Source organism: Silurus meridionalis, chromosome 12 (assembly GCF_014805685.1).
Source record: "Silurus meridionalis isolate SWU-2019-XX chromosome 12, ASM1480568v1, whole genome shotgun sequence".
Lineage (NCBI taxonomy): Eukaryota > Metazoa > Chordata > Actinopteri > Siluriformes > Siluridae > Silurus > Silurus meridionalis.
This window is the reverse complement of record NC_060895.1, coordinates 954,099-980,865: the sequence shown is the minus strand read 5'-3', so window position 1 is coordinate 980,865 and position 26,767 is coordinate 954,099. Positions and strand designations below refer to the sequence as shown.

The window sequence follows — 26,767 nt, the reverse complement described above, 5'->3', positions numbered from 1 at the left end:
TACTAATGTTTATATAAACCATCCCCAGGTCTCATTGCTGCTTGAGACCAAAATGCTTCAGCTTGGATTTGAACCATGAAACATAGAACCACAATTACAATCTCTACACCAAGTCTAAACCAACTGAGCCACAAACAAAGACAAGAAGCTTGCTTGTTTTTAACATTTATTTGTTCATCATGCAGGAACGGAGACCAAAAAACACACACACCATTAATGAGGGGTTTGAACCGAGAACATCAACACCACAACAACACTCTGAGAGCACTAACCATCCAAGCCAACAGTGAAGACACACAATGTTTGCTTTATTTAACCTCTAATTGTTTTCATCCTCTTGTGGAAAAAGAGCAGAAAACACGTGCACCATATAAACGGGGTTCGAAACCAGAAAAACAGCAAGAATTAAAACGCAGCACTACCCAACTGAGCCACCGGAGGGAGACAAACAGCTTTGCTTGTTTTTAATTTTTTCAATTTTCCTGTGGGAAACGATAACAAAAAACACACGCACCATCAGAACGGGATTCGAACCCAGAAACTCAGCACACAACACAATCGCAGCACTAACCAACCGAGCCACCGGGGGAGACATAAAGCTTGGTTTTGTGTATATAGGAAGCCCTTTGTCTCCCCGTGGCTCGGTTGGTTAGTGCTGCGATTGTGTTATATATATATATATATATATATATATATATATATATATATACATATACATATATATATATATATATATATATATATATATATATATATATATATATATATATATATATATATATATATATATATATATATATACGCACACGTACTGTATCTTTCTGTGGGAAACGAGAACAAAGTACACATGCACCATTAAAACGGGATCCAAATCCGGATACACAACACAATCGCAGCACTAACCAACCGAGCCACGAGGGGAGACAAAGGGCTTGCTTTTTTTTTTATCTTTTTGTGGGAAACGAGAACAAAGAAGACAAGCACTTTTTAAATGGGGTTCGAACCCAGACCCTCAGCAATACAAAACAATCACAGCACTAACCAACTGAGCCACTGGGGAAAAGACAAAGACTTAATTTATTTTTACATTTTTTATTTGAACATACACCATACACTACACACACACACCTCCCACACACTTCACACACACCAACACCCCAATACACTCCACCCCATACACTCCACACCCCACATACACCCCATACACTTCACACACTCCACACACTTCAAACACCACACCAACACCCCAATACACTCCACCCCATACACTCCACCACCCACACCCCATACACTCCACACCCCACAAACACCCCATACACTTCACACACACTCTCCACACACGCCGCTCAAACACCCATACACTCCACACACACCCTACACACACTCCACCCTGCATACAACCCACCCCCCTACACTCCACACCCCACACACATGCACAAAACATGTACGTACATCAACAAAACTCTAGATGCCACACCAGGCCTCCCACATCTCATGCACAAGATGAGCAGAAAAGAGAGAGAGAGAGAGAGAGAGAGAGAGAGAGAGAGAGAGAGAGAGAGAGAGAGAGAGAGAGAGAAACAGAGCTGTGTTTCTGACTGATGATGAGGTGGGTCCAAAGATTTACAGCCACAGAACAGATGTAAAAAAAAAAAAGAAAGGGGGATAGTAAAGTGAGCGAGAGTGTGATTCTGCTACAGAATTGTGAAAAATACAGAGGAGAGGACTAAAAAGAAGAGGAAATAAGAAAAGTGGAAGAGACAGAGAAAGAGAGAGAGAAAGAACCAGAAATAGCGACAGACAAAAGGAGTGAGGTGAGTTTTTACTATAAATTACTGAAGATGTCTTTAATAATGAGCACATGTATTACTACTACTTATACTACTAATAATAATGATGATAATACAGATGTTCAGACACAACCAGTTTCACCTGCTTACACTTCTGATGACCATCTGTCTCCATGTCACCTTGGTAAGTACCATGGCAACACAAATATTCAGGAGAATGATTAATGTTTACTACTAATAATCAGGCAGATGATGTTATTCTTTAAATTAAATGTGTTTAATATTAGCTTTAAAGTCTAAAAACATCTGGCTTTTCCTCCATCCTCGCATATACACACACACACACACATGCACACACACACACACACACACACACACACACACACACACACACACACACACACACACACACACACACAAGCAGTAGGTGAAGCAGAAGCTGCAGTCCATGTGTGCATAGGAATGCACTGAAAGTGCAGGAAAGTAAATCTCTGTGTGTGTGTGTGTGTGTGTGTGTGTGTGTGTGTGTGTGTGTGTAGGGTGTGAGAGCTCAATACAAGCAGAGGCAGATGGACAGTGAGTTGAAGCCGTATGTGGGTCGAGTGGATGCAGGTGAGATTAGATTAAACCAGCACTAACTCATTTATTACCGTGTTCAGAGTCACAGTGACTCCGGACTCTGTGCTGAAACTCTCAGGGCTGAAACAAACTGACGCAAGCTTATAAAGAGTTCATATGGATGCTTCTGCTGGAGATGATGTATGTGGGAGGTGCAGTTGTGGCTCCAGTGAAAGGAGACTTGTTAAATTGTGTTCATTTATTCTCCCTGAGATTCCTGTGTGTGATGCAGCTCTCTGTTCTCCTGCACTTCTCTATATTACTGATGGGTTCTCAGTGCTGGACAGTAACAGAGTAAATGTAATTCATACCTGTATATAAGTCGATTCTTTTCTTTCAACTACTGAGGTGAAAGAAATATAAACGAATGAAATAATGAGCTTGAATGTTTCTGCAGCGTTCCTGTGTGAGTTAATGAAGTGTTATAGTCCTGTTGGATCTCAGTGTCAGGTGGTGAAGAATGAAGACATTCTTATCCCACAGTGCGTTTGTCCAACAACCTGCCCTCAGTTAGTACACACACACACACACACACACACACACACAATTCTTATTTAACCACAAACTGACAATTTGATGTGTTTTAATTTATCTTTTCATGATTTAAGCTAAACACATTGTGTGTGTGTGGGTGGGGTGTGTGTGTGCAGGCAGGTGGCCCCAGTGTGCAGTGTTGTGGGTAAAACCTACATCAGCGAGTGTCTCCTTCACAAAGAGGCATGTCGCAAAAAGCGCCGCATTGAAAGGCACACAATGGACCATGTCTGGGTATTTCACACATACAAACTCCTGCTCCACACCCCACACACCCCCATACACTTCACACACACTCTCCACACACCGCAAACACACCTATACACTCCACGCACACCCTACACACACAACACTCCCATACACTCCACCCCCTCATACACTCCACACCCCCACACATGCACAAAACATACACTTCACACACACACCTCCCATACACTTCACACACACACACCTCCCATACACTTCACACACACACACACACACACACACACACACACACACACACACACAATACACTCTACCCCAATACACTCCACCACCCACCCCCACCCACACACCCCATACACTCCACACCCCACACACACCACCATACACTTCACACACTCTCCACACACGCCAAACAAACACCCATACACTCCACACACACACCCTACACACACACTCTACCCTGCATACAACCCACCCCCCCTTTACACTCCACACCCCACACACACGCACAAAACATACACTTCACACACACACACCTCCCATACACTTCACACACACTCCACACACTTCACACACACCAACACCTCAATACACTCCACCCCAATACACTCCACCCCAGTACACTCCACCCCCATGCAAAAATGCATGTTTTGTGCATTAGATAATTTATTGTATTATACTTTTGGTAATTTATCTGTCAGACATCTCTTCCATACTGAATAGCATGTGTGTGTGTGTGTGTGTGTGTGTGTGTGTGTGTGTGTGTGTGTGTAGAGGTTGGAGTGTGTTCAGAGCAGGAGTTGGGTCAGTTCCCTTACAGGCTGCTTGACTGGTTTTTTGTAATCAGCAGAATAGGAAAACGATACACAGCCACACACACTTCAAGCTGCACCACGTACACGCAGAGAGTACAGCTTGCACAGGTAAAACACACACACACACACACACACACACACACACACAATTTTTCTAATTAAATATTTGTATAGATTACAAAATATGGAATTTTAAATAACAGAAATTACTAGAGGTCGACCAATTCACTGGTTTTGGCGATTAAATGGCACTGATTGATTGCTAGAACTGTCGGTTATCGTCAGAAATTCATAGCGGTAGTTTTTCCAGGTTGCGTTATACAGTATGAGTACAGTATAATACCGTAGTTCAGTACTATTTTACATGGAATGTTATGTTTGTTATTTTTAATCAAAGAACATTAAAAATTGTCAGTTGAATAATCAGTTATCGTCAAGTACAATCCAACCTATCTATCGGTGACATCCACTACCAGTCGACATCTAGAGATTAGTGCAGTGACCAAATGAAGAGAATACACAAGGAGATGCAGCAGCAGGTGAAGAGGGATGTGAAGAAAGCCAAGGAAAAGCAATAAAGGATGGAGATGGAAATGTGTTGACTAGTGAGGAGAGCGTGTTGAGAAGATGGAGGGAGGATTTTGAGCAGCTGATGAACGAGAAAAATGAGAGAGAGAGAAGGTTGGATGGTGTGGAGATGGTGAAGCAGGAAGTGGATAGGATCAGTAAGGAGGAAGTGAGAGCAGAGATTAAGAGGATGAAGAGTGGAAAGTCGGTTGGACCAGATGACATACCGGTAGAAGCATGGAGATGTTTAGGAGAGATGCAGTGGAGTTTTTAACCAGATTGTTTAACAGGATTCTGGAAGGTGGGAGGATGCCTGAGGAATGGAGAAGGAGCGTGCTGGTACTGATCTTTAAGAATAAAGGAGATGTGCAGACCTGCATATCTCGAGTAGTGGAGAAGAAATAATGAAAGTGCAAATAGAATTCCCATGTTATCTGTCAGATACATAACCATACAGAATATGCTGTGAAATGCTTTATATGACTGGTCCATGGCATAAAAATAATAAAATCATTAAAGTAAAATATTAAAGAATGACCCTGACCTCAAATTAAGGGAATAAAATGTATGACCTTCTGATTAAAAGTGTAATAATTTAGGCTATATATATATATATATATAAGCTTTATATAGAACACAGAATATCATATAATAATCCAGAATAAATATAATAGCTTTCATGAAACATAAAAAAAAACTTCTGTCCCTGTGTGTGTGTGTGTGTGTGTGTGTGTGTGTGTGTGTGTGTGTGTGTCAGAGCTGGTTTTCTCTGTTGGATCGCAATAAAAATGGGAAGTTGAGTATGAAGGATCTGAAGAAGCTTTACTATAAGAAGATGCCATTGGAACACTGTGCTAATGCATTCTTCAAGTGCGACACACACACACACACACACACACACACCTTCACCATCTGACCTTATAACATGTGACATAATTGTGTAATCTCGAATTAACATTCATGCAATTATATGCCACTCGCTGTCTCTTCCGTGTGTGTGTGTGTGTGTGTGTGTGTGTGTGTGTGTGTGTGTGTGTCAGAGCTGGTTTCTCTGTTGGATCGCAATAAAAATGGGAAGTTGAGTATGAAGGATCTGAAGAAGCTTTACTATAAGAAGATGCCATTGGAACACTGTGCTAATGCATTCTTCAAGTCGACACACACACACACACACACCTTCACCATCTGACCTTATAACATGTGACATAATTGTGTAATCTCGAATTAACATTCATGCAATTATATGCCACTCGCTGTCTCTTCCGTGTGTGTGTGTGTGTGTGTGTGTGTGTGTGTGTGTGTTTATATTTGCTCAGATCATGTGACAGGAACAGGAACAATAAAGTGACTGTGAGTGAGTGGACTTCGTGTTTGGTGGATCGATCAGAGCAGTGGTTTAATCAGTACATGTGTAAGTGATGATTTGTGTTTATTTGTATCATTGTTGTGTTTATTGTTTATGCCAATTGTGTTTGTCACTAAAATTTTGTCCTAAAATGATTTTTAACAGCAGTAAAAATGGGTTCAAGGAAACTGTGTGCTCATCTGAGCAGCATCGAATCGAATCAAATGCAGCATGGATCAGAATCGAAATGATTTTCTGTAATATTTTTTATTCCTGTGTATTAATCCCAAATAATTCTGTTTAGTCCCAATAATAAACAATTTCAATACTCATTCTCTCTCTTTTACTTTTTATTTGTAATCATTGGTTTGTTTTTCTTTCTCTCATTTTTTCTCTCTTCTTTTAATTTTATTTTAAAAGTTTATCTTCTAGACTCTGATCTCAGACTACATTCATTCTGATGTTTACAGTCAGGTGTAATAAATCTGAATAATTCATCAAACACACAATTATCACGAAAGTTTAACAGGATGGAGAGATGCAGAAAGGAAGATGACACCCACCCAACACACACACACACACACACACACACACACACACACACACACACACAGTTATATCTGACCAGTGATGTGTTTACTTCATGCCTTATTCCCTCCTTCACCTGCGAAGATCACGAGGTCCATGGATTCTGAAAACATTGAGATAAAATTGGACTTTCTGAAATGATGAATTTGTCATGTTTGAACAGGTTGAACAAACCTGCAGGTTGATCAGTAAGATCACTTGTGATATTAATATTCTCAGTCAGATGGCAATCAATTAAACAAAATACAGTCATTACAAAAAATATTAACAAAATTATGCTACTACTACTACTACTACTAATAATAATAATAATAATAATCTGGTGTAACAACATGTCGCTGCATACAGTTTTGGAAACGTAAACTGCTCTTATACATTATATATATTATATATTATATGGCAGTGGAGTTTTTAACGAGGTTGTTTAAGATGATGTTGGAAGGTGAGAAGATTCCTGGGGAATGGAGAAGGAGTGTGCTGATACCGATCTTTAGGAATAAGGGAGATGTGCAGACCTGCAGTAACTACAGGGGAATAAAGTTGATCAGTCACACCATGAAGTTATGGGAAAGAGTAGTGGAAGCCAGGCTGAGAGAAGAGGTGACCTTCTGTGAGCAGCAGTATGGTTTCATGCCGAGGAAGAGCACCACAGATGCATTATTTGCTTTGAGAATGTTGATGGAGAAGTATAGAGAAGGACAGAAGGAGCTGCATTGTGTATTTGTGGATTTAGAGAAAGCGTACGACAGGGTGGAGAGAGGAGTTGTGGTATTGTATGAGGAAGTCTGGTGTGTCAGAGAAGTATGTGAGGGTGGTGCAGGACATGTATGAGGACAGTGTGACAGCAGTGAAGTGTGCAGTAGGAACTACAGACTGGTTGAAGGTGGAGGTGGAACTGCATCAAGGATCGGCTCTGAGCCCTTTCCTGTTTGCAGTGGTGATGGACAGGTTGAAGGACGAGGTCAGACAGGAGTCTCTGTGGACTATGATGTTTGTGGATGATATTTTGAATTGTGGTAAGAGTAGTGAGCAGGTTGAGAAGAGCCTTGAGAGGTGGAGGTACACGCTGGAGAGAAGAGGAATGAACGTCAGTAGGAGTAAGACAGTACGTGTGTGAATGAGAGGGATTGACCACTGAGAACCCATCAGTAATATAGAGAAGTGCAGGAGAACAGAAAGCTGCATCACACACAGGAATCTCAGGGAGAATAAATGAACACAATTTAACAAGTCTCCTTTCACTGGAGCCACAACTGCACCTCCCACATACATCATCTCCAGCAGAAGCATCCATATAAACTCTTTATAAGCTTGCGTCAGTTTGTTTCAGCCCTGAGAGTTTCAGCACAGAGTCCGGAGTCACTGTGACTCTGAACACGGTAATAAATGAGTTAGTGCTGGTTTAATCTAATCTCACCTGCATCCACTCGACCCACATACGGCAGTCTGTAACAGGTGACAATTTTAGCGCGTAACACCGGATCTGACGTTACTGCAATAATAATAATTATTATTATATTTTAACATTGACTACAATTGTTAAAATATAATTAAATATTTATTATTATTATTATTATTATTATAACTATTATTATTATTATTATTATTATTATTATTATTATTATTATTATTATTATTATCTTCTACATCTCCATTGTTGCTCTGCGCACTGAGGCGCTTCCGAGCAAAGAATGTAGTAACGTCAGATCCGGTGTTATGCGCTAAAATGCTCCCCTGCCACAGACTGCCCCCACTTATTTCATAATTATGAGATATTAAGTCATAATAATAAGATATTAAGTCATAATTATGAGATCCTTCCTGTGATTTTTTTTCTCTTTGTGAATGCAACGCGCTTCCGTATCATGGTGTGTTCATGCTGTATGTTTTATTATAAACACTGTGTGTTCTAATGTAAACGCTGCAGAGTTCCGCGAGCTCACAGTGACGTCAGCACCCAGGCTCACCTGCAACGCAACTATACCGCCCCTAACACTGACGTCATTTCCTAATCTCGGCAGGGCGCACGCGCGCTAACCCGTCTGAAATCCGCTGTCTGTGGTGCTGAAACGGTAATGGTTTTATATATTTAACGGTACGGTCAGATATTTTCTGCTCTGTGTTGAGACGCTGAAAGGTTTGCTTGAACATATTGAAGAGAAAAAGATGGTCATGGTTCCACTTTCACACCGTTACCAAGCTGTCTATTTCCCTGTGAATGATGCAGAAGAAAGTATTTTCTACGCACTGCAGACGCTAAATACACTGACTTCTGCAGGATTGCTTGCTGTAGACTACACACAGCCACGAGCTTATTTATATTAAATTTCTTAAACCAGGCATGTATGCTATATTGTTGACAGGACAGATCTAACACAACAGGGTTTATTTTACTTTTTAGCACTCTTTCGTTAAAGCAACAGTTTAAATTAAATATACATATGTACACAGAACTAGACATGCATGATGCCTTCAGCAGTGTTTTTTCTTTCCTCTGAGGTTGGATGCTGATGGATGAAAAGTGTGTGTTAAGCCCAGTCCTGCCGCTCTCAGAGCAGCACTCAGTGCTGCTGGTGTGTGAAGGTCATGGTGATCATATCCTCAGCGTTCTACGCACATTTCGTAGCAAAGGCATGCTCTTTGACTTCTACATTCACGTCGAGGATGAGATCCTGCCATGCCATCGCTGTGTCCTTGCTGCTTGCAGTGACTTCTTTAGGTTAGAAATTTGTGATTTAAACATAATGTAAACATAAAATAAATATAATAGTCTATAAGTTGTTTACTGGTGTAGAATGTGTTCAAAACACAAATAATTGTACAGACATAATTATAATTAAATTAAGTTTTAGTAGGTATGCACACAATTCCTTAAGGCTGCATAGCATCAGTGATTATTATTTAGCAGCATTCAGTTTACTGTCTTGTATGCAATAATAATTTTGCAAATTTGTCATCACAGGGTAATGTTTGAGGTGAACATGCTGGAGCGTGATGGTGACTCGGTCACACTGAGTAATCTCTCCTCGCAGGCTGTACACAGTTTCCTGGACTTTGCTTACATGGGCCAGATGGAAATCCTGGATGAAAATGTCGATATGCTTTTCCAGCTGGCGTCTTTTCTACAGGTGACAATATTTTTACTGTTACGTGCCAAGGCACTGAAGCTGGAAATGTAATGAGTAATGAATAACAAGCTAATTAAAAAACCTAACCCTTTTTTTAACTTTAACTGTGGAAAATTTGTTGATTTATTTCTTATATTATTGGACTTTAATGATACAATATCATTCTATGTTCTATCTAATATTTTATAAAGGTTTACTATCTGTAGATGTTTGAGTGATGGTTCTTTGATAATGATGAGAAAGATCCAAAATCTAAGATTGTTTATTTCATAAGAATAAATAGAAACATTAATATTGCTTTTATTTCTGTTTTTACTTCCACTAATTCTCTATATGAGAAACTAATTAGGTAAAATTATAAATTAAACAGTTTAATGTCGATGTAATCATTATTTTACTTAGATTTAATTTAGTAAAAAAAGTTATCTATAAAATGATTAATCTTTAAAAAAAACTTTGCCATAACACAACCATTTTTATTCATATTTTATGAAATAAAATATTTTTTAATAAACATCAATGGTTACTATTTGTAAAGAATATAAAAAATAAGAATTGTCTTATTTTGTATTTTAATATACTATAATAGTAAAATATCTGTTATTTATTATATAATTTATTTATTATATCATTTGTTAATGTTTAAATATTGAATCATTAATATTTATTTTGCAGGTGAGTGCACTCTTCCAGGCCTGCAGTGATTTCTTTATCCAGACACTTAATGCCTCTAACTGCCTTCATCTGTTGGCCATTGCTGAGGGATATGGCTCGTCCCGACTTTTGCACCATGCTACCAAGTTTGTGGTGGCCAACTTCCATGCACTTTCCTCAAGTCCAGAATTCCTGGAAATGCCTGCAGGGATCCTCAAACACTGCTTGGCCTCAGATTCACTCAGTGTGCCAGACGAAGAAAGTGCACTGCGATCCCTGATTCTGTGGACTCAGCATGACCTGCAATTGCGATGCACTTTACTTCATGATCTCTTCTCACACATCCGCCTGCACCACCTTCCCCCTGCCAGGCTGCAGGAGCTGCTTCAGTCTGAAGCACTGATAATTAATAGTGGTGAGTGTTCCAGAGCAGTGATGAAAGCATTGTCACAAGTAATAGAATTCAGTGGCCTATTTCCAGACGCCCGTCAATCTACACTATCCAGCTACATCTATGTTCACAAAACAGAAGAAAATGGTGAGACATGCCACACGTTCTGCTACAATATAGCAGCCAACCAGTGGCACCAGCTGCCAACCTCTGAGCTTACTGACCTCCCTGGTTCTTCCATTACAAGTTTCGGAGAGAAGCTGTTTGTCACTGGAGGATGTCGAGGCAAATGTTGCAGAACGGTGAGGCTTCACATTGCCGAGCCTGAGCACAAGGCTACAAGGGAAGCATGGTGCTACTGTCCTGTCACTGGAAAACTTAGAGAAATTCAGGCCATGCAATGCCCACGAACCATGCATGTCTCTGTGTCCACAACTCAACACATTTATGTTATTGGGGGTAAAACTCATGGGTTGGGCGGTCTCCTAGATGTGGAGTGCTATGACCCTCTAGGGAACAAGTGGAAGTTTGTGAGTCCATTACCACGCCCGATCTACTTCCCAGAGGCAGCAGTGTGTGGTACCATCATCTACACTCTAGGCTCAGAGCTGGAAACGTCTGATGCCTTCAACCCATCACTGGACTGTTTTTTCCGCTATGATGCCAAAGCTAATCAGTGGTGCCAGTTGGTAGCAGAGTTTGGGCAGTTCTTTCATGCCACACTTGCCAAAGCTGTGTCTATTAAGACAACACTCTACCTGTGTGATCTGTCCACGTATAAGGTATACAGTTTCTGTCCAGAGACCTGTGTGTGGAAGAACGAGGGCTCTTTTGAGTGTGCCGGATTTAATGCAGGTGCCGTAGGAGTGCAGGAAAAAATCTACATACTAGGAGGGGATTATTCTCCTGATGAGATCACAGATGAGGTGCAGGTATATGACAGCACACAGAGTAAGTGTCAGGAGGTGGCGTCGATGCCATGCGCATTAACAGAGTTTCACTGCCAGCTGATCAGCTTTAATCATTTCCGAGATCCATGGAGATCTGAACCTGCTGAGCTACAATAAATTAATACGTGATGCACTTACGGACACGGAGACATTCACGTTGTTACAGGCACTTAACTATGATGCACACTTGTGTTTGCAGCTATGTATTTCAGTGTTACTCAGCTTGCGAAATCCTTCCAGTAGCAAATGATAACAGCTTTTGAACCAGCCTCTGGATATGAATTAATCTGTAGTCTTAAGCACTTATTAAAAGCATAAAATCTTAATATTTTTAGCTCCATCTGCATGAGACAGAATGAGTTCTGGAGTTCTTGTGTGTGTGTGTGTCCTGTAAACCCCCACACACACACACACACACACACACGGGGGCAGGTTCTGGTTATTCACTTGCTCCTGTTCTTTCTCTTTGTTTGTGGGATCTATTCCTGCTCTATCAGTAAGAAGGTTCTAATCGATAATCTTTCTGTCTTGGACTCGTTTTGACTTTGCACTGTATTACAATTTAAAAATGTCTCTGTTTGACATGTTTCTTAATGGCATTAATCTTTGTATTGTCTCTTGTAATAGGGGTTTGATTGTAGATTAATAAAATAGTGCACTTGGATCTTCATGCTTCTTCTAAGTCTCATGTTACACCAAAGTTTTTGTGCTACTTATAAGACTTTCAGATGACTTCTGGTAAACGACTGCTGTTTCAGGGTTGTTTAATTACTAATAGAAAAAGAGGAGCTACACGAGTGTTACAGCTAAAATAGATAAAGATGTCGAAGACAAAGACCTCTTTAAAGTGATGATTTTTTCTTCTTGCCCATATTAAGGTTTTAATCTAAATATCAGAGTCAGTTGAGGAATTTCTGATTCACTGTTTATATTTAATAACGTGTGCTTGATCACCTTTTTTTAAGTGAAGATGCTTGGAATAAAAAATACCAACTCCTGAAAATGCTGATAGAAATAATAATCTATTGTTGTTGGTTAAAATGTTATAAAGAAATGATGGCATTTGACTGGCTGATGAAAGATAATGTTGGAATACTAATTATAATTGATTGTAAATGCTGCTGTGATTGAGATACTTAAACATCAGATATATTCCAACTTTATTGGAAAGCACAACTTTGAAAAGGTAAATACACTTAAACTTAAGTTTATAAAGTTAACACATGTTTGGAAATGCACATGTTCACATGTTGTGCAAAAGTAAACAAAAGCAAGTAGTTTAAGGCCACCGTCAAATTATTATTCACATGATCACATGATCAACGTAAGCAAATTAAACCACAAACTTTGGAGCTCGATCAGCGTGTGCTGATCACGGCGGCCAGCTTTTCCACATGCTCTCACTCCAGCCCAAGCAGTTCATGCTTCCTGATAGGATCTGACGAGCAGCCACATGAGCAGAACTGTGATCAGCACGATCATGAAGTTCAGAAACAGCTCCTGTACGGATCGGTCCATCTCTCCCAGACAAGGGGGGGTCACAGTGAGGAGGGGCTGGGACTGTTCTAGAAGAAGTAGGCAGAAGGTAAAGTTCTATTATCAGATTAAAATAGAACATTGAGAACAAATCTGTCTGAGGTGTGAGTAAGGATGACATTTAATTCACCTCAGTGAATGTTGTAAAACTGCAAACTTTCAAATTATTTCCTGACAATTTTTTTTTTTTTTTTGTGCAAACTTTTTCCTGTTCAGAAGTCAGAGCGAGTTTGAGTCGCATAAACTGCAGGATCTATGCCCACATTTAAACTCACCAATCAGCATCAAGATCTAAATTCTCTACTCTCATCTGTCCAACTGTTTCATACTGACAGCTCTCTGGCCTCGATTCACACTTATATAAAGCACACAATCCCACATACATGCCTACACAATGCTGCTGCTATAATAATAGTATTTGTTATTAATAATAATAATAATAATAATAATAATAATAATACATGTACAATTTAAGGGTTTTAAATTTAAGACTTAATTTTGGTCAAGATTTTAGTGGGAATTTCAGCAGGCTAAATAATCACAGAGTGTGAAAATGAGAAAGCATGCAGGTGTTTTAAGATCACTGACAACTTAAATGATGTAAAAATCAATCAGTAAGATGATGCACTTCGGCTTACCTGCGTAGAGGTTTCTCAAGTCAGGGAAAATTCAAGAAACAAAAATCCTCCTCTCGTTTGTTTGTTTCTTTTGTTTTCTCGTTTCTTGTGCAGAACTCTGTGTCGCACTGCGCTCTGCAAAACTTCTCTCCCTAAAAGTACCCTGATGAGGAGGCACCTCCCCAATCACCATGTCACACAGAAATTATCAAAGTTTACTGCCAAGAGGAATTAAGTTCTGTGTGTGTGTGTGTGTGTGTGTGTGTGTGTGTGTGTCTGTCTGTGTGTGTGTGTGTGTGTGTGTGTGTGTGTGTGTGTGTGTGTGTGTGTGTGTGTGTGTGTATTTAGAGTGCAGACAGAATTAAACTTACAAAATTATTACTTCTGATTTCCATTTCCAGTCCAACATAAATCTTATTATCCATCATTTATTAAAAACAGTGACGATGCAACTGAATTTGCCATAACAGCAAAATAACCTCATTAAAATAATTAATAGAAGCAGAGGAAAACAAGAGCTTGTAAGAAAATCTGCACTAGTGTGTGTGTGTGTGTGTGTGTGTGTGTGTGTGTGTGTGTGTGTCAATTTTAAGCTTTAATCTGAAAACATCAGCAACAACAAACTACCTGTTTGAATAAAAAACACACCTACACACCTACACACACACACACACACACACCTACACTGTGTATAGATAGATAGATAGATAGATAGATAGATAGATAGATAGATAGATAGATAGATAGATAGATAGATATACACAGTATATTAGGGCTGTCAAAAGTAAAGCATTAATAACACATTAATCAAATTAATTTTAACGGCACACATTTTATTAACACGTGATTAGAGCAGTACATATCTGTCACCAATTTAAAAAAAAAAGGGGGGGGGGGGGTAACAATTGTTTTAAAGTGAACAATAAGTAATGCACTGAAGCTCCATGTCCTGTGTGCACGTTCACCATGAAGACTCCACTGCTGAAGATCAAGCCTGTGAAATACTGGGAGAATAAATTCTGCTCAGATGAGATCAAATTGAACTCTTTGGATGCCAGAATACACACCATGTTTGGAGGACAAACAGCCCTGCACATCAGCCCAGAAACACCTGACCAACAGTGAAGTGTGGAGGTGAGAACATCATGGTGTGGAGCTGTTTTTCAGCATACAGTACTGATGAACTTCACGTAATTAAAGGAATAATGTACTGAGACATTCTTGATGAAAATCTGCTGCATCTACCAGGATGATGAAGATGAAAGGAGGGTGAACATTTCAGCGAGACGAAGATCCCAAACACACAGCTGAAGAAACTCTCAACTCTCAGAGAAAGAAAATAAAGCTGCTAGAATGTTCAATCCCATTAAAGATCTACAGGAAGAAATAAAGATCAGAGTTTATAGAAGAGGCCACAGAACCTTCAAGATGTGGCGAGTGTTTGTGTAGAAGAATGTGTTAAAATCACACCTGAGCAATGCGTGAAACTGAGTTTCTCCACACAGGAGACGTCTTGAAGCAGTCATTACCAACAAAGGCTTTTGTACGTAAACACCCCCCGTTTTTTTCATGTCGATACTTATTTTACCTGCTGTGTATAAATATAATGACTTAAACATTTAAATACATTTATTCCTTATATTAATCTTGTAACTGAACGTGTAACAGAACATTGTTATTGCATAATAAAAGCCAGTCGTGCACAGAAAAGGGGTGTGGCCTCTAGCATTGTGGGTATTTTAATATTCAAATAATATATATTTTTTTAACCACTCATTAAAAGCAATTTAATTATTTACTATAATAAATTGTGTCTTGATACCAGTTGCTTTACAACATTTATTTGTTAATAATAATAATAATAATAATAATAATAATAATAATAACAATATTAAACAATACAAACTATTATTATTAATAATTTCTGAAAGTTGCTGATAAAATCCAGGAATGTTCAGATGTGGATACTGGTAGGTCAAATGCATCAGGCTAAATCGTTTTCATCTCCTGTTTCACTGTTCTATATTTAACATGTCTATTTGTTGTGTCATGTCTGAATTCAGAGAAACATTTGCCTTCATGATAGATTTCACATTTACATGATTCAGTGAACAATTTCAATTCAATTGTAACCATAATGTAGATTTTTAAAAAGCATGTGTTGCATGACGAGCATTACCAGTCCATTTCAAACAAAAGAGGTTATTAATATTTTCCTTCAAGTATGATTTCAAAACACAGAATAAATCCATTTATAGAAAAGAATTACAAACAAAGGTGGAGAAGATCAATCCAGAATTCTGCATCTGAAACAGACTTGGTCCTACTGGTATGAAAAGTAAACTGCAATCTTCAGAATGATCCAGAAGGTCTGGCAGCTTTGCTAACAGCTGTTCATATCACTGACCCAGATAAAGACTGAAAATAGACTTTACATGATTCCTTACTGTCAAATTCAAAACAGAGTTTGTGTAAATGAGTTTCCTCTTTATATGTTGTTTTTTTTTTAAATAACTTTGTTCTTTCTTTTCACTTATTGTTTAAGAATGCTGTTTTCTGATTGGAGCTTAAAAATGATACCACCTTTTATATTTCCATATTTGGAAGTGAAAGGGTGGATTTGTGCATGTAGTTGTTTCCATCTGTGAAGTAAGTGTAGGAGAGTGAGAAAGATTAAACACACACACACACACACACACACACACACCTCATAGCTCTGCCCTGGTAACAGTACAGACCTCATGTCCCCACTATATCTCACGTACACAGTCTGGCACACAGATGCAGATGTGGCACGTAGGTCCTGTGATATTAGTAAGCAGACATAGTGTAACGTATTACACACACTGCACTTCTGTTACTCTGGTGTATAAATCTAACATGAGATCTTTGTAATCATCTTGTATATGGTTAATGTAATGGGGAAGCTGATGGACTGATGGGAGGGTGATTAGGGAGTGGTGGGGGTGATGGGGGTGATTAGGGAGTGATGGGGGTGATGGGGGTGTTTAGGGAGTAATGGGAGGTGATAGGAGGGTGATTAGGGAGTGATGGGGGTGATGGGGGTGATTAGGGAGTGATGGGAGGTGATGGGAGTGATGGGGTGTTTAGGGAGTGATGGGGGTGAAGGGGTGTTTAGGAGTCATGGGAGGTGATTAGGAGTGATGGGGTGATGGGGTGATTAGGAGTGATGGGAGGTGATGGGGTGATGGGGTGTTTAGGAGTGATGGGAGGTGATGGGGTGATTAGGAGTGGTGGGAGGTGATGGGGTGATTAGGGAGTGATGGGGTGATGGGGTGTTTAGGGAGTGATGGGAGGTAATGGGAGGGTGATTATGGAGTGATGGGAGGTGATGGGGTGATTAGGAGTGATGGGAGTGATGGGGGTGATTGGGGTGTTTAGGGAGTGATGGGGGTGATAGGGGGTGATGGGGGTGTTTAGGGAGTGATGGGGGGTGATTAGGGAGTGATTAATTGTCTAAATCCACAAATACACAATGCAGCTCCTTCTGTCCTTCTCTATACTTCTCCATCAAGATTCTCAAAGCAAATAAGGCATCTGTGGTGCTCTTCCTCGGCATGAAACCATACTGCTGCTCACAGATGGTCACCTCTTCTCTCAGCCTGGCTTCCACTACTCTTTCCCATAACTTCATGGTGTGACTGATCAACTTAATTCCCCTGTAGTTACTGCAGGTCTGCACATCTCCATTATGCTTAAAGATCAGTACCAGCACACTCCTTCTCCATTCCTCAGGCATCTTCTCACCTTCCAAAATCCTGTTAAACAATCTTGTTAAAACTCCACTGCATCTCTCCTAAACATCTCCATGCTTCTACTGGTATGTCATCTGGTCCAACCGACTTTCCACTCATCCTCTTAATCCCTGCTCTCACCTTCTCCTTACTAATTCTATCTACATCCTGCTTTACTATCTCCACACCATCCAACCTTCTCTCTCTCTCATTTTCCAAGTTCATCAGCTGCTCAAAATACTCCCTCCACCTTCTCAACACACTCTCCTCACTAGTCAACACCTTAGTCACCAATCTCCTTCAGGTTGCATCTCCTAAATAGAACATAGTCCACCTGTGTGCACCTTTCTCCACTCTTATACGTCACCCTGTGTTCCTTCTTCTTCCTAAAACACGTGTTCCTCCTTCTTCCTAAAATAAGTGTTCACGACTGCCATCTCCACCCTTTTAGAAAATCTATCACCATCTGCCACATTCCTCTTCTTAAAACCATACCCACCATCACCTCCTCATCACCTCTGTTCCCTTCACCTACATGCCCATTAAAGTCTGCACCAATCACCAATCGTTCATTCCTAGGTACACCTTCTACCACTTCATCTAACTCACTCCAGAACCTTTCCTTCTCCTCCATCTCACAACTCACTTGTGGAGCATAAACACTGATGACATTTATCATCATCCCTTCAGCTTCAGTGACTTCAGTTTTCCAGCCTGGGTGATTTTGTAATTATTTTGCACACATGTTAAAGTTTGTCTAGTGCTTCTTTGTTGGGGAGATTTTTAAAGTTTTTACTAATTAGGAAAAAAACGTTTAATTGTATTTTTATTACGTTTTATTGTATTTTTTATGCTTAGTTAAAAGGACAATTTTCAGATTCAGACTTGAACTGAGTAATGGCTGTGAAGCTTCGTCTGAATTTTCTATAGTTGAGAGTATGTGAGAGTGTGTTAGAGAAGTGAAGAAAAGAGTGCAGGCAGGGTGGAGTGGGTGGAGAAGAGTGATAGCAGGAGTGATTAGTGATAGAAGAGTATCTGTGAGAGTGAAAGGAAAGTGTATAGGACTGTGGTGAGACCTGAGATGTTGTATGGATTAGAGACAGTGGCATTGAGTAAAAGACAGGAGGTGGAGCTGGAGGTAGCAGAGCTGAAGATGTTGAGATGTTCGTTGGGAGTGACGACGATGGACAGGATTAGAAATGAGTTTATTAGAGGGACAGTGCATGTAGGACGTTTTGGAGACAAGGTGAGGGAGGTGTGATTGAGATGGTTTGGACATGTGCAGAGGAGGGGCATGGGGTATATCAGTAGGAGAATGCTGATGATGGAGACACCAGGAAGGAGGAAAAGAGGAAGACCAAGGAGGAGGTTTATGGATGTGGTGAGGGAAGACATGCAGGTAGATGGTGTGATGTCAGATGTAGAGGACAGAGTCAGTGTTGGGCGGTCAGGAGCAGTAAATCCTTCTCTGCTGGTCTAAACACTATCAGAAGCACTGACCTACATTTACAATCTAAATTCTAATATTTGTTCCATGAAATTGTATTAATTTATTAATCAGTTTTTTCTCTTCATGTGGTAGTGTTTCTCTCGGCTGCACTGCTTCCAGTAGTGTATGTGGATGTTAGATATTTTCTCCAATCACATTTCAGCCTCTATGTGCTGCCATGTGAATCTAATCTGCCCAGGGCCAGATGTTGTAGGTGCACAGTTGTGGTTGTAGTGTGGAGGTTTGGAGTGTAACTGGGTTTGTTGTTTTAGTAAAATGGTTTTCACCTCCAGATGTGAAACGTCTCTCTTTAATGCCACGTGTTGTTATATTGTGTTTTTGTATTGTATTGAGGGTTTCTATAATTGTGATGTGATGTGATGTGTATTAAGAGGTGGAGTAAGTCGGGTACGTCCTCACTGAAGGTCCAGATACCAAATACACGGCCCAACACTGGACAGAGTAGAATGGAGACGAATGATCTGCTGTGATGACCTCTAATGGGAGCAGCTGAAAGAAGACGACGACTATATAAATACATTAAATACATTTTGTGAGTCTCATCTAAAATCCAAAATATATAAAAATCTTTTTGTGCATTGCTTCAGGTCTCCAGAACACTGAAGAGGCATAATCTTCTTTAACACAGATGTCAATGTGATACAGTGAAACACATTTGAATGATTGCATCACCTCTTTTTAGCCAGAAGTAACTGTTCATAACATTTCATTCAAGTGGATGAGTGTAAAATGTTTTGAAGTTTTTCTACTGATGTGTCAGGAGATAGGACGAGTGGACGGAGAGGACACGTGGCGTGAACACGACGTGGAATGAAGTTCAATGTTGTCCTGGACGTGAGCCGGGAAACACTTTTCAAATGTTTTGCTGTCACCACACACTCCCTTCCCCACACCCACAAACACACATATCACCAGTGTTGTGTTAGTTACTAAAAAATAGTAACTAGTTACAGTTACTCGTTACTTCATTTAAAAAGTAACTGTTACTTTGTTGATTATTTACACCAAAAAGTAACGCGTTACTGTTTAAAGTAATTTTTTAGTTCCTTTTTTAAAGAACCTTCTTTAATGTTCCCATTAATGCCCTTTTATGTGTTATGGTCTACAAACACAAAACTGACTTAAACACAAAGTCATTTTTAAACACTATTTTATTAAAGTCAGAGCAGCACACACTGAATATATCACAAGCATTTCTGAAATAAAGAACAAAACAAGCTGAATAATATATTCACAATCAAACACTAAAGTGGCTTCTGCTGTTGTGTTGAGCTCTTAAACATGTTCCTTTCACAGCTGAAGTATGAAAACTATCAACAATGTAGAACAGAACACTGAGTTAGCGCATAGCTTCTAGCTTCGTCGAGGCATGGAGTTTCGACCTTCGAACCAGAAAGACACAGCTTACATTTGCCTTAAAAGTTTTTGTCTTTATGCTCAACTAAAGTGAAATAATGATCATATTTCCACTTTGAGAAACTCGTCTTGCTCTCGCCTCGATTTATAAAAGTAACGGGTAACGCACCATACGCTAATGGAGTTACTTTATTTTTTAAAAGTAACGCGTTACAGTATTAGTTACTGTCAAAAGTAACGTGTTACTGCCCAACACTGCTCACGTACACATTCACTCTTTCTATTTGACCTCCACAGCAGCACACCCAGAAATGTGACTCCATTCTCATAGCCACTGCATAGAACACGTACACACCCACACACACACACACACACCCCAGTCTGTAGATCACTGTACTTACACACAATCTTTTTTGTAGGATACAGTTACAACCTGAAGTTCACCAGGCCTATTTCAAACCTTAAACCAAACAGTGATCTACCTTCTTAAACATATGAGCCCACAGGTGATTGGGTTGTATCACTGTGATTGTTTTTCTGTTTATTTTGTGATGATCGAGGTCACAAACTTGTTGTACAGTACTGGGCACAAGTCAGAGAACACTTTTGTTTTAAATCAAATGGCCATTAAGAGTTTGTTCATTATTTGGTAGCAAACTTTACCATGTTCATTTCTGCAGGCCAGAAGTTGAAATGTTTTTACGGTTGAAGATTTTTATACATTTTTTGTAAAAAAATAAAATTTCCTTATTATTTCATACTGATATTGTTCATAAAGTTTTTTAAAGGAAATAAAATGTATGATTTCTTTTGCAACAGATCTTGCACTGATGAACATCTAAACGCCTGAGCAGCTCATGTAGCACCTGCAGCCTATAAAAAGTTAAAAGCAGTGAACAGAGGATTTTATGAGCTGCACTAAAACACAAGTTAATTACACACTTTACAGGAAGATCAAAGACAACGTTCACTTTTCATTCTTCATTTCCTGCATCCTGAGTAAAAGCACTCCAGTTCTTTTCTTTAGAGATGATCTTAAATTCGGTTTTACAAAAGGCTCAAAGTCACCATGAAGGTCACTGTGTGTGTTTCTTTACATGTTCATGTTTCATGTGGTTCCTTTATTTATTTATTATTTATGCCCATGACCATGCTGTAGGACTGGACTGGGACCAAACATAAATAAAATCAGCCCTGGTATTTAGGCTCAGACCGGCCCACTACATACGATCACAAATACTACCAATCTTTGCACACGCTTAAATACGTAGATCAACTTTTATTCCGTAAAAGCGCTAAAGCCATTTATTAATAAGTAGGAAAGTGTGCAATGACACATTAAAACTTCTAAAAGTGTAATTTATTAATACAATAAAACTATAATCCAAACTGATGCATCCTAAAAATCCTAAAACTAGTTCTGACATCCATCTTGTGTGTCTGTGTTTGAGGGAGAAACAGAAGAGACATTATAAATTGTTGATCATAAATAATGTTCTATAAGAAAGGAATGTATCAGGGACACTAACAGTAGCGTGCACTTTGTGTGATAAGTGCTTCTGAACGCCTCCTGGTCACACTGAGCGCGTGAGCGTGGCTACAAATCCCACGCGCAGAAATCTAACAACCAAACTCACGTCGTTGCAGAGCAAAGCGTGTACTTTACCACCTTTATTCTGTGTTTTTGTCTGTTTTATCAAAGAGTTTATACACTGAATACATCGCCAAGGATACAAGTTTGAAAGCAGTTCAGCTTACCGCAGACTCGACACTCAACTCTCTCCGTCGCCGGTGTCGCCGCGTGCCGGTGCCGGTGTCCCGCGTGCCGGTGTCCCGCGTGCCGGGGTGCCGGTGCCGCCGGTGCCGCAACCACTATATAAAGAGGGAAGATGCCCCCCGTCTGCCCCCCGTCTGCCCAATCCCCAGTCGCCCCGCCACACTGTTTAAAATGAATCCTCTGTACTTTACACTTTCACGTGTGCAGTCTGAGTTTATTACATGGTAAAATGTGTGTTTTTCTTCTGTAAAGGTGCTGCTGTGCTCCATTTCAGAATCTAAATGAAATTAAATGTTCATGTACATTTGCATGTTGGACGGAATTCTGCTCGGTAGAACCGGTGTAACACTTAGAACCGAATCGAAACAACGCGCAGCAGAAACATTCACGTTCCTGTGATGGAGCAGTAATATTGAGTTAGTCATTAAACACGTATAAAATGGATTTAAGAACTAATTCAACTGATTGGGTCACGCAGAATTTCGATTATGACGTAGTCTGAAGTGATTGGACAGCCTCGAGATGGACAAGTTTTAACTCCACGCGCGTGCAGCAGCGAAACCTGCATAAAGAAAACAGAAACGGTTGCGGATTAAAGATGGACACACGGTTGGTGCTTTTCCTCGCGACGCTTCTCGGCTTTTGCACGTGTAAATCGCAGGATATTTTATTAGACGAAGTTACTGCAGACGTGGTCTCCGACTTTGTCACGTCGGTGGAGTTCGGGAGCGCGCGCTCCGTGTGCCGGCCGGTACCGAGTGCCATGACTCTCTGCCGTGGGCTCGGGTATGGGCACATGCGGCTTCCCACGCTGCTGGGCCACGAGAGCGCGCGAGAAGCGCAACAACAGTCCGGCGCGTGGTTGCCTCTGGTCCATAAACGCTGTCACAGAGATATCACCCGATTCCTGTGCTCGCTCTTCGCCCCGCGTGCCTACCGGAGCTCGACCATCCCGTGCGCCCGTGCAGGAGACTATGCGAGAACGTGCGCAATGCGTGCGCGCCTGTTATGAACGCTTTCGGGTTCTCGTGGCCGCACGCGTTTAACTGTAGCCACTTCCCGGGACTGAATTCGACGCTGTGTGTTCCGGGAAGTGACGCCACCAGCCGGGATGTTATTGACGTCCTCCAAGGTTTCTCCTATAGATATGATTTTTTAAAATCGTGATACACTTGATTTCCTTCCACAGGCTTTCTTTAGGTGATGGCATGGAATTCTGGGTAATCAGGTGTGTTCCTTCCCCGTGTGTAGGTAACGTGTTGTGTGACGCCTGCAGACCAGAATCTGATGCAGAGCATGAGATTGAGGAAAACTTCTGCAGAAGTCAGTTTGGTGAGTGTGAGATGATTTGACCTGAGCAGTTTTCAGGCGTAGAAAAGTAGAACATTGACATTATGCCACACTAAAGCACATTTCACAGCATCATTCTTGCCTCATGCCCTCTGTAGTGAAAAACATTCACAATTGTACTGTTTCGGAATGAAAATCTGAACGGTACATTTAAGCCTGAAGTTAATGTTATTCCTGGATTGAATGTGTACCACAGGTGTCTGGTCTGGGCACAGCTCTTCTCTGTACTTTTCAGTTGTAGTTGTACATATAAACTAATGAACTTTTATTTGCACATAAAATCTCTATTTAAGCATCTATTATAGTCCCACGTTTCTGCCACTGCCTCTGTGTATTATACAAAAAAACGTATTTAAACGTTGTCCTAATGGCATTTCTGTGATTAAATCTATAAACTTTTCTTTAATATAATTTTCCTCTCTGAACGGAGAGATTTTTTGCACTGATTGGCATGAATAAAAGACTCTCGCTTGTTCCTCGCTCATCAGCATTCAGGCTTCAGATTGGATCCTCTTCCTTGGAGGGTTTGGACCTACGAGTGGAGCCTCAGGGGCAGAGTCGGGTCCTGCGTTGGGAAGGTGGAGAGCAGGAGCAGCAGGTGGCGATGCAGCAGAGCGCCCTCTGGCTGAGAGATGCTGGTAACTGCTCATGTCAGGCACTAGATGGGCGGAGCTTCGGTCCACTTCTGGCTTTAGGGGACTTGAAGGACGGACGCATTGTTTTATCCCGACTCGTAAAATGGCCTCATCGTGAGAGAGAGCTGAAGAAGTTCATTAGAAAACTGAGCAAAAAGCCATGCTAGCAGTAAATCAGTTCCCATCTAACATTCAGGTTTGAGAGAAAAAAAGTTTAATGAAGAAAAAGGTTGATGGTGAAACCTGAGGTCGAGTCGAGAGCTGATAATACTTCTGTAAGGACTTGAGTTTATTAGAAAGCAGATTTACACCCTGCATGGGGGTTAATGACCAACTAGCGACGTGCACGTGCACTGTAATAGTGTTTTTAACTCTAATAGCTGCACTGTGAGTTCACCCTTATTTTAGTCTTTAAATGAAGACCTGAATTTAAAATAATTTTAACAGTTTGTGTTCTATTTTTATTTACACTACAAATAAAAATGCATCTGAAACACCTGGTTTATTTGAAGAAACCTGATATGCTGTTGTTCTAATGTGCCTCATGTTTAATACATTTCCTCAGGTGAGGTTCTGACTCGTGAAATTTTATGCTAATGTGAATAAAAGAATGTTTTCCTCATCAATACAAGTCAAATAACTATCACTGAGCAATGAAGAGCAAAATGCACTTTTTCTGGCAAACCTGTTCATCACAGGACCTGCAGAACATTTTAGGAACTGACTGTAGAACTTGACCACTAAAACCTAACTGAGCTTCACACAGCTGTACTGAAACAAACATCTCTGATGAGGATCAGTGGTCATCCCCCACCACACACACACACACACACTCATCACACTGTTGCTGGACCTTTGGAGAAAACCAACATGACCATAAGGAGAACCTGTAAAACAGTAACTGATCAAATTTGCTGTTCCTCCTGAAATGAGGATGTCTCATGTCCCTCATGTCTCAGAAATGCACCAGATTTATTTCATTTTGTAACATGGTGTGAAAAGTGTGTGTGTGTGTGTGTGTGTGTGTGTGTGTACTTAAAGGTTCTGAGTGTAAGAGGAGCTCACATGGGTGTTAATGAATAATTTAGAGAAGAAGCTGACTGGTTAAACTCTCTCCACCCACACACACACACACACACACTCACAAATACAACCTACTTCAGCTCATTTCACCTTTTAGTTTTCTCATCTGAAAATCAAAGGAACGCAGACAGAAACCCTAAGTAATCAGGTGAGTTTGGCTGTGTGTGTGTGTGTGTGTGTGTGTGTGGTGGGGGATGATCTCTGATGAGGATCAGTGGTGTTTGTTTCAGTACAGCTGTGTGAAGCTCAGTTAGGTTTTAGTGTTCTTCAAGTTCTACAGTCAGTTCCTAAAATGTTCTACAGGGTCTGCAGGTGTTACTCACACTTTCTGTGATAATGTTTACCTGGCAGGTCAGTGTGATGTTTAGTGTGTATTTGATGTTTGTGACATTGAAAAAAAGTGTGTGTGTGGAGGTAGTGTTCTGCAGTTTCACTAAATAATAAATAACATTTCACAATGACATGATCATCATGGAGCATAAGAACAAGCGGAAGGGTTTGGAAGGATGTTTGGTAGGATGTTTGGTAGGATGCTAATCTGCTAAAACGAGCACTGCATCATATTTGTACTTGCCTACTCATGCTATTGCTATTACACTGCAGCAGTGCATTGTGGGAAATGGTCTCTGGAGCCATTGCTCTGGCCTTTGTGCCATTGTTGATCTCTCTGCTCATCCGGTACCGGTTCTACTTCGTGCTATTTTACCGGGCCGTGCTGCTTCGCTGGGTTCAGGACTTTAATACTGGCCTCAGCAGGGAGGAGAGAGTGTATGAGTATGTCCTCACACATGCCACAGCAGGAGATCCCGAGAACATCCTCGACACCTTCGACAACTGGAGCAGCAACATCGAGTTCATCAGTCATATAGGACCTAAAAAAGGCATAGAATACACACACACACACACACACACACACACACACACACACAAGTTTGAGTAAACTTCTTTCTATGTCTCAGGTTTGGTTCTGGATCGTCTGCTGAAGGAACTTTGTCCTATGACGGTGTTGGAACTGGGGACTCACTGCGGCTACACCACGGTAAGAATCGCTCGTGCACTGCCTCTTGGTGCTCGACTCTACTCGGTGGAGATGGATGAGAGGAATGCACGCGTGGCCGAGAAGATCATCCGCATGGCTGGATTTGATGAAGACACGGTGAGAGATTCATGAAATCAGCAGAGTTCATTTCTATAGTGTTAAGTGATCTCTAACCCTATCGTCCCCCATCCTGGTGCAGGTGGAGCTGATTGTGCGACCCTCAGATGAGGTGATTCCCCGCCTACGTGAGGATTTCGGTATTGAACGTCTGGACTTTGTGTTTATGGACCACTGGAAGCGATGTTATCGGCCGGACCTGCGGGCTCTGGAGGACAGCGGTCTGCTGGGTGATGGCTCCGTGGTGATGGCCGATAACGTGGTGTTTCCTGGCGCTCCCAGCTTCCTGCGTCACGTGCGTCAATGCGGTCTTTATGAACACCGCATACATCGTGCCGCACTCGAGTACATCCCGGGAATCCGTGATGGCATGGCTGAACTCGTGTTCCGTGGCATCAAGTAAAG

The 26,767-nt window shown here is 40.8% G+C and overlaps 5 protein-coding genes across 6 annotated transcripts in view; 4 read left to right on the top strand and 1 right to left on the bottom strand.

Moving 5' to 3' along the window:
- Positions 1–1,404: 1,404 nt before the first annotated feature.
- Positions 1,405–6,208, top strand: sparcl2 (SPARC-like 2). The gene is made up of 6 exons (XM_046863497.1): positions 1,405–1,974; positions 2,330–2,402; positions 2,806–2,917; positions 3,059–3,176; positions 3,924–4,072; positions 5,848–6,208. Exons 1-5 carry the CDS (start codon positions 1,894–1,896, stop codon positions 3,990–3,992), a joined length of 453 nt encoding a protein of 150 aa, XP_046719453.1. The 5' UTR covers positions 1,405–1,893; the 3' UTR covers positions 3,993–4,072; positions 5,848–6,208.
- kbtbd3 (kelch repeat and BTB (POZ) domain containing 3) lies at positions 5,870–12,257 on the top strand. The gene is made up of 5 exons (XM_046863484.1): positions 5,870–5,942; positions 8,392–8,536; positions 8,964–9,183; positions 9,427–9,592; positions 10,268–12,257. Exons 3-5 carry the CDS (start codon positions 8,969–8,971, stop codon positions 11,702–11,704), a joined length of 1,818 nt encoding a protein of 605 aa, XP_046719440.1. The 5' UTR covers positions 5,870–5,942; positions 8,392–8,536; positions 8,964–8,968; the 3' UTR covers positions 11,705–12,257.
- A 471-nt stretch (positions 12,258–12,728) lies between these two features.
- LOC124394975 (sarcolipin) lies at positions 12,729–13,918 on the bottom strand. Its single transcript, XM_046863499.1, has 2 exons — positions 13,762–13,918; positions 12,729–13,152 (listed from the first exon to the last, which is right to left on the bottom strand). Exon 2 carries the CDS (start codon positions 13,103–13,105, stop codon positions 13,007–13,009), a length of 99 nt encoding a protein of 32 aa, XP_046719455.1. The 5' UTR covers positions 13,106–13,152; positions 13,762–13,918; the 3' UTR covers positions 12,729–13,006.
- An 8,665-nt stretch (positions 13,919–22,583) lies between these two features.
- Positions 22,584–24,749, top strand: sfrp2l (secreted frizzled-related protein 2 like). Its single transcript, XM_046863491.1, is given in 4 exon segments — positions 22,584–23,064; positions 23,067–23,270; positions 23,390–23,470; positions 23,977–24,749. Coding segments are annotated over 4 exon segments (927 nt in total). The 5' UTR covers positions 22,584–22,736; the 3' UTR covers positions 24,291–24,749.
- A 394-nt stretch (positions 24,750–25,143) lies between these two features.
- The window catches only part of tomt (transmembrane O-methyltransferase), a 2,443-nt gene continuing 819 nt past the window's right edge, over positions 25,144–26,767 (top strand). The window contains exons 1-4 of one of the 2 annotated variants that reach the window (XM_046863495.1): positions 25,144–25,354; positions 25,813–26,087; positions 26,166–26,362; positions 26,445–26,767. The exon at positions 26,445–26,767 is cut by the window's right edge and continues 819 nt beyond it. In XM_046863495.1, the coding sequence (XP_046719451.1) occupies positions 25,826–26,087; positions 26,166–26,362; positions 26,445–26,765 (780 nt within the window). In that variant the 5' untranslated portion in view covers positions 25,144–25,354; positions 25,813–25,825 and the 3' untranslated portion in view covers positions 26,766–26,767. Of the gene's footprint in view, positions 25,355–25,809; positions 26,088–26,165; positions 26,363–26,444 lie in introns of both variants that reach the window. The other variant, XM_046863494.1, reaches the window with a different exon arrangement.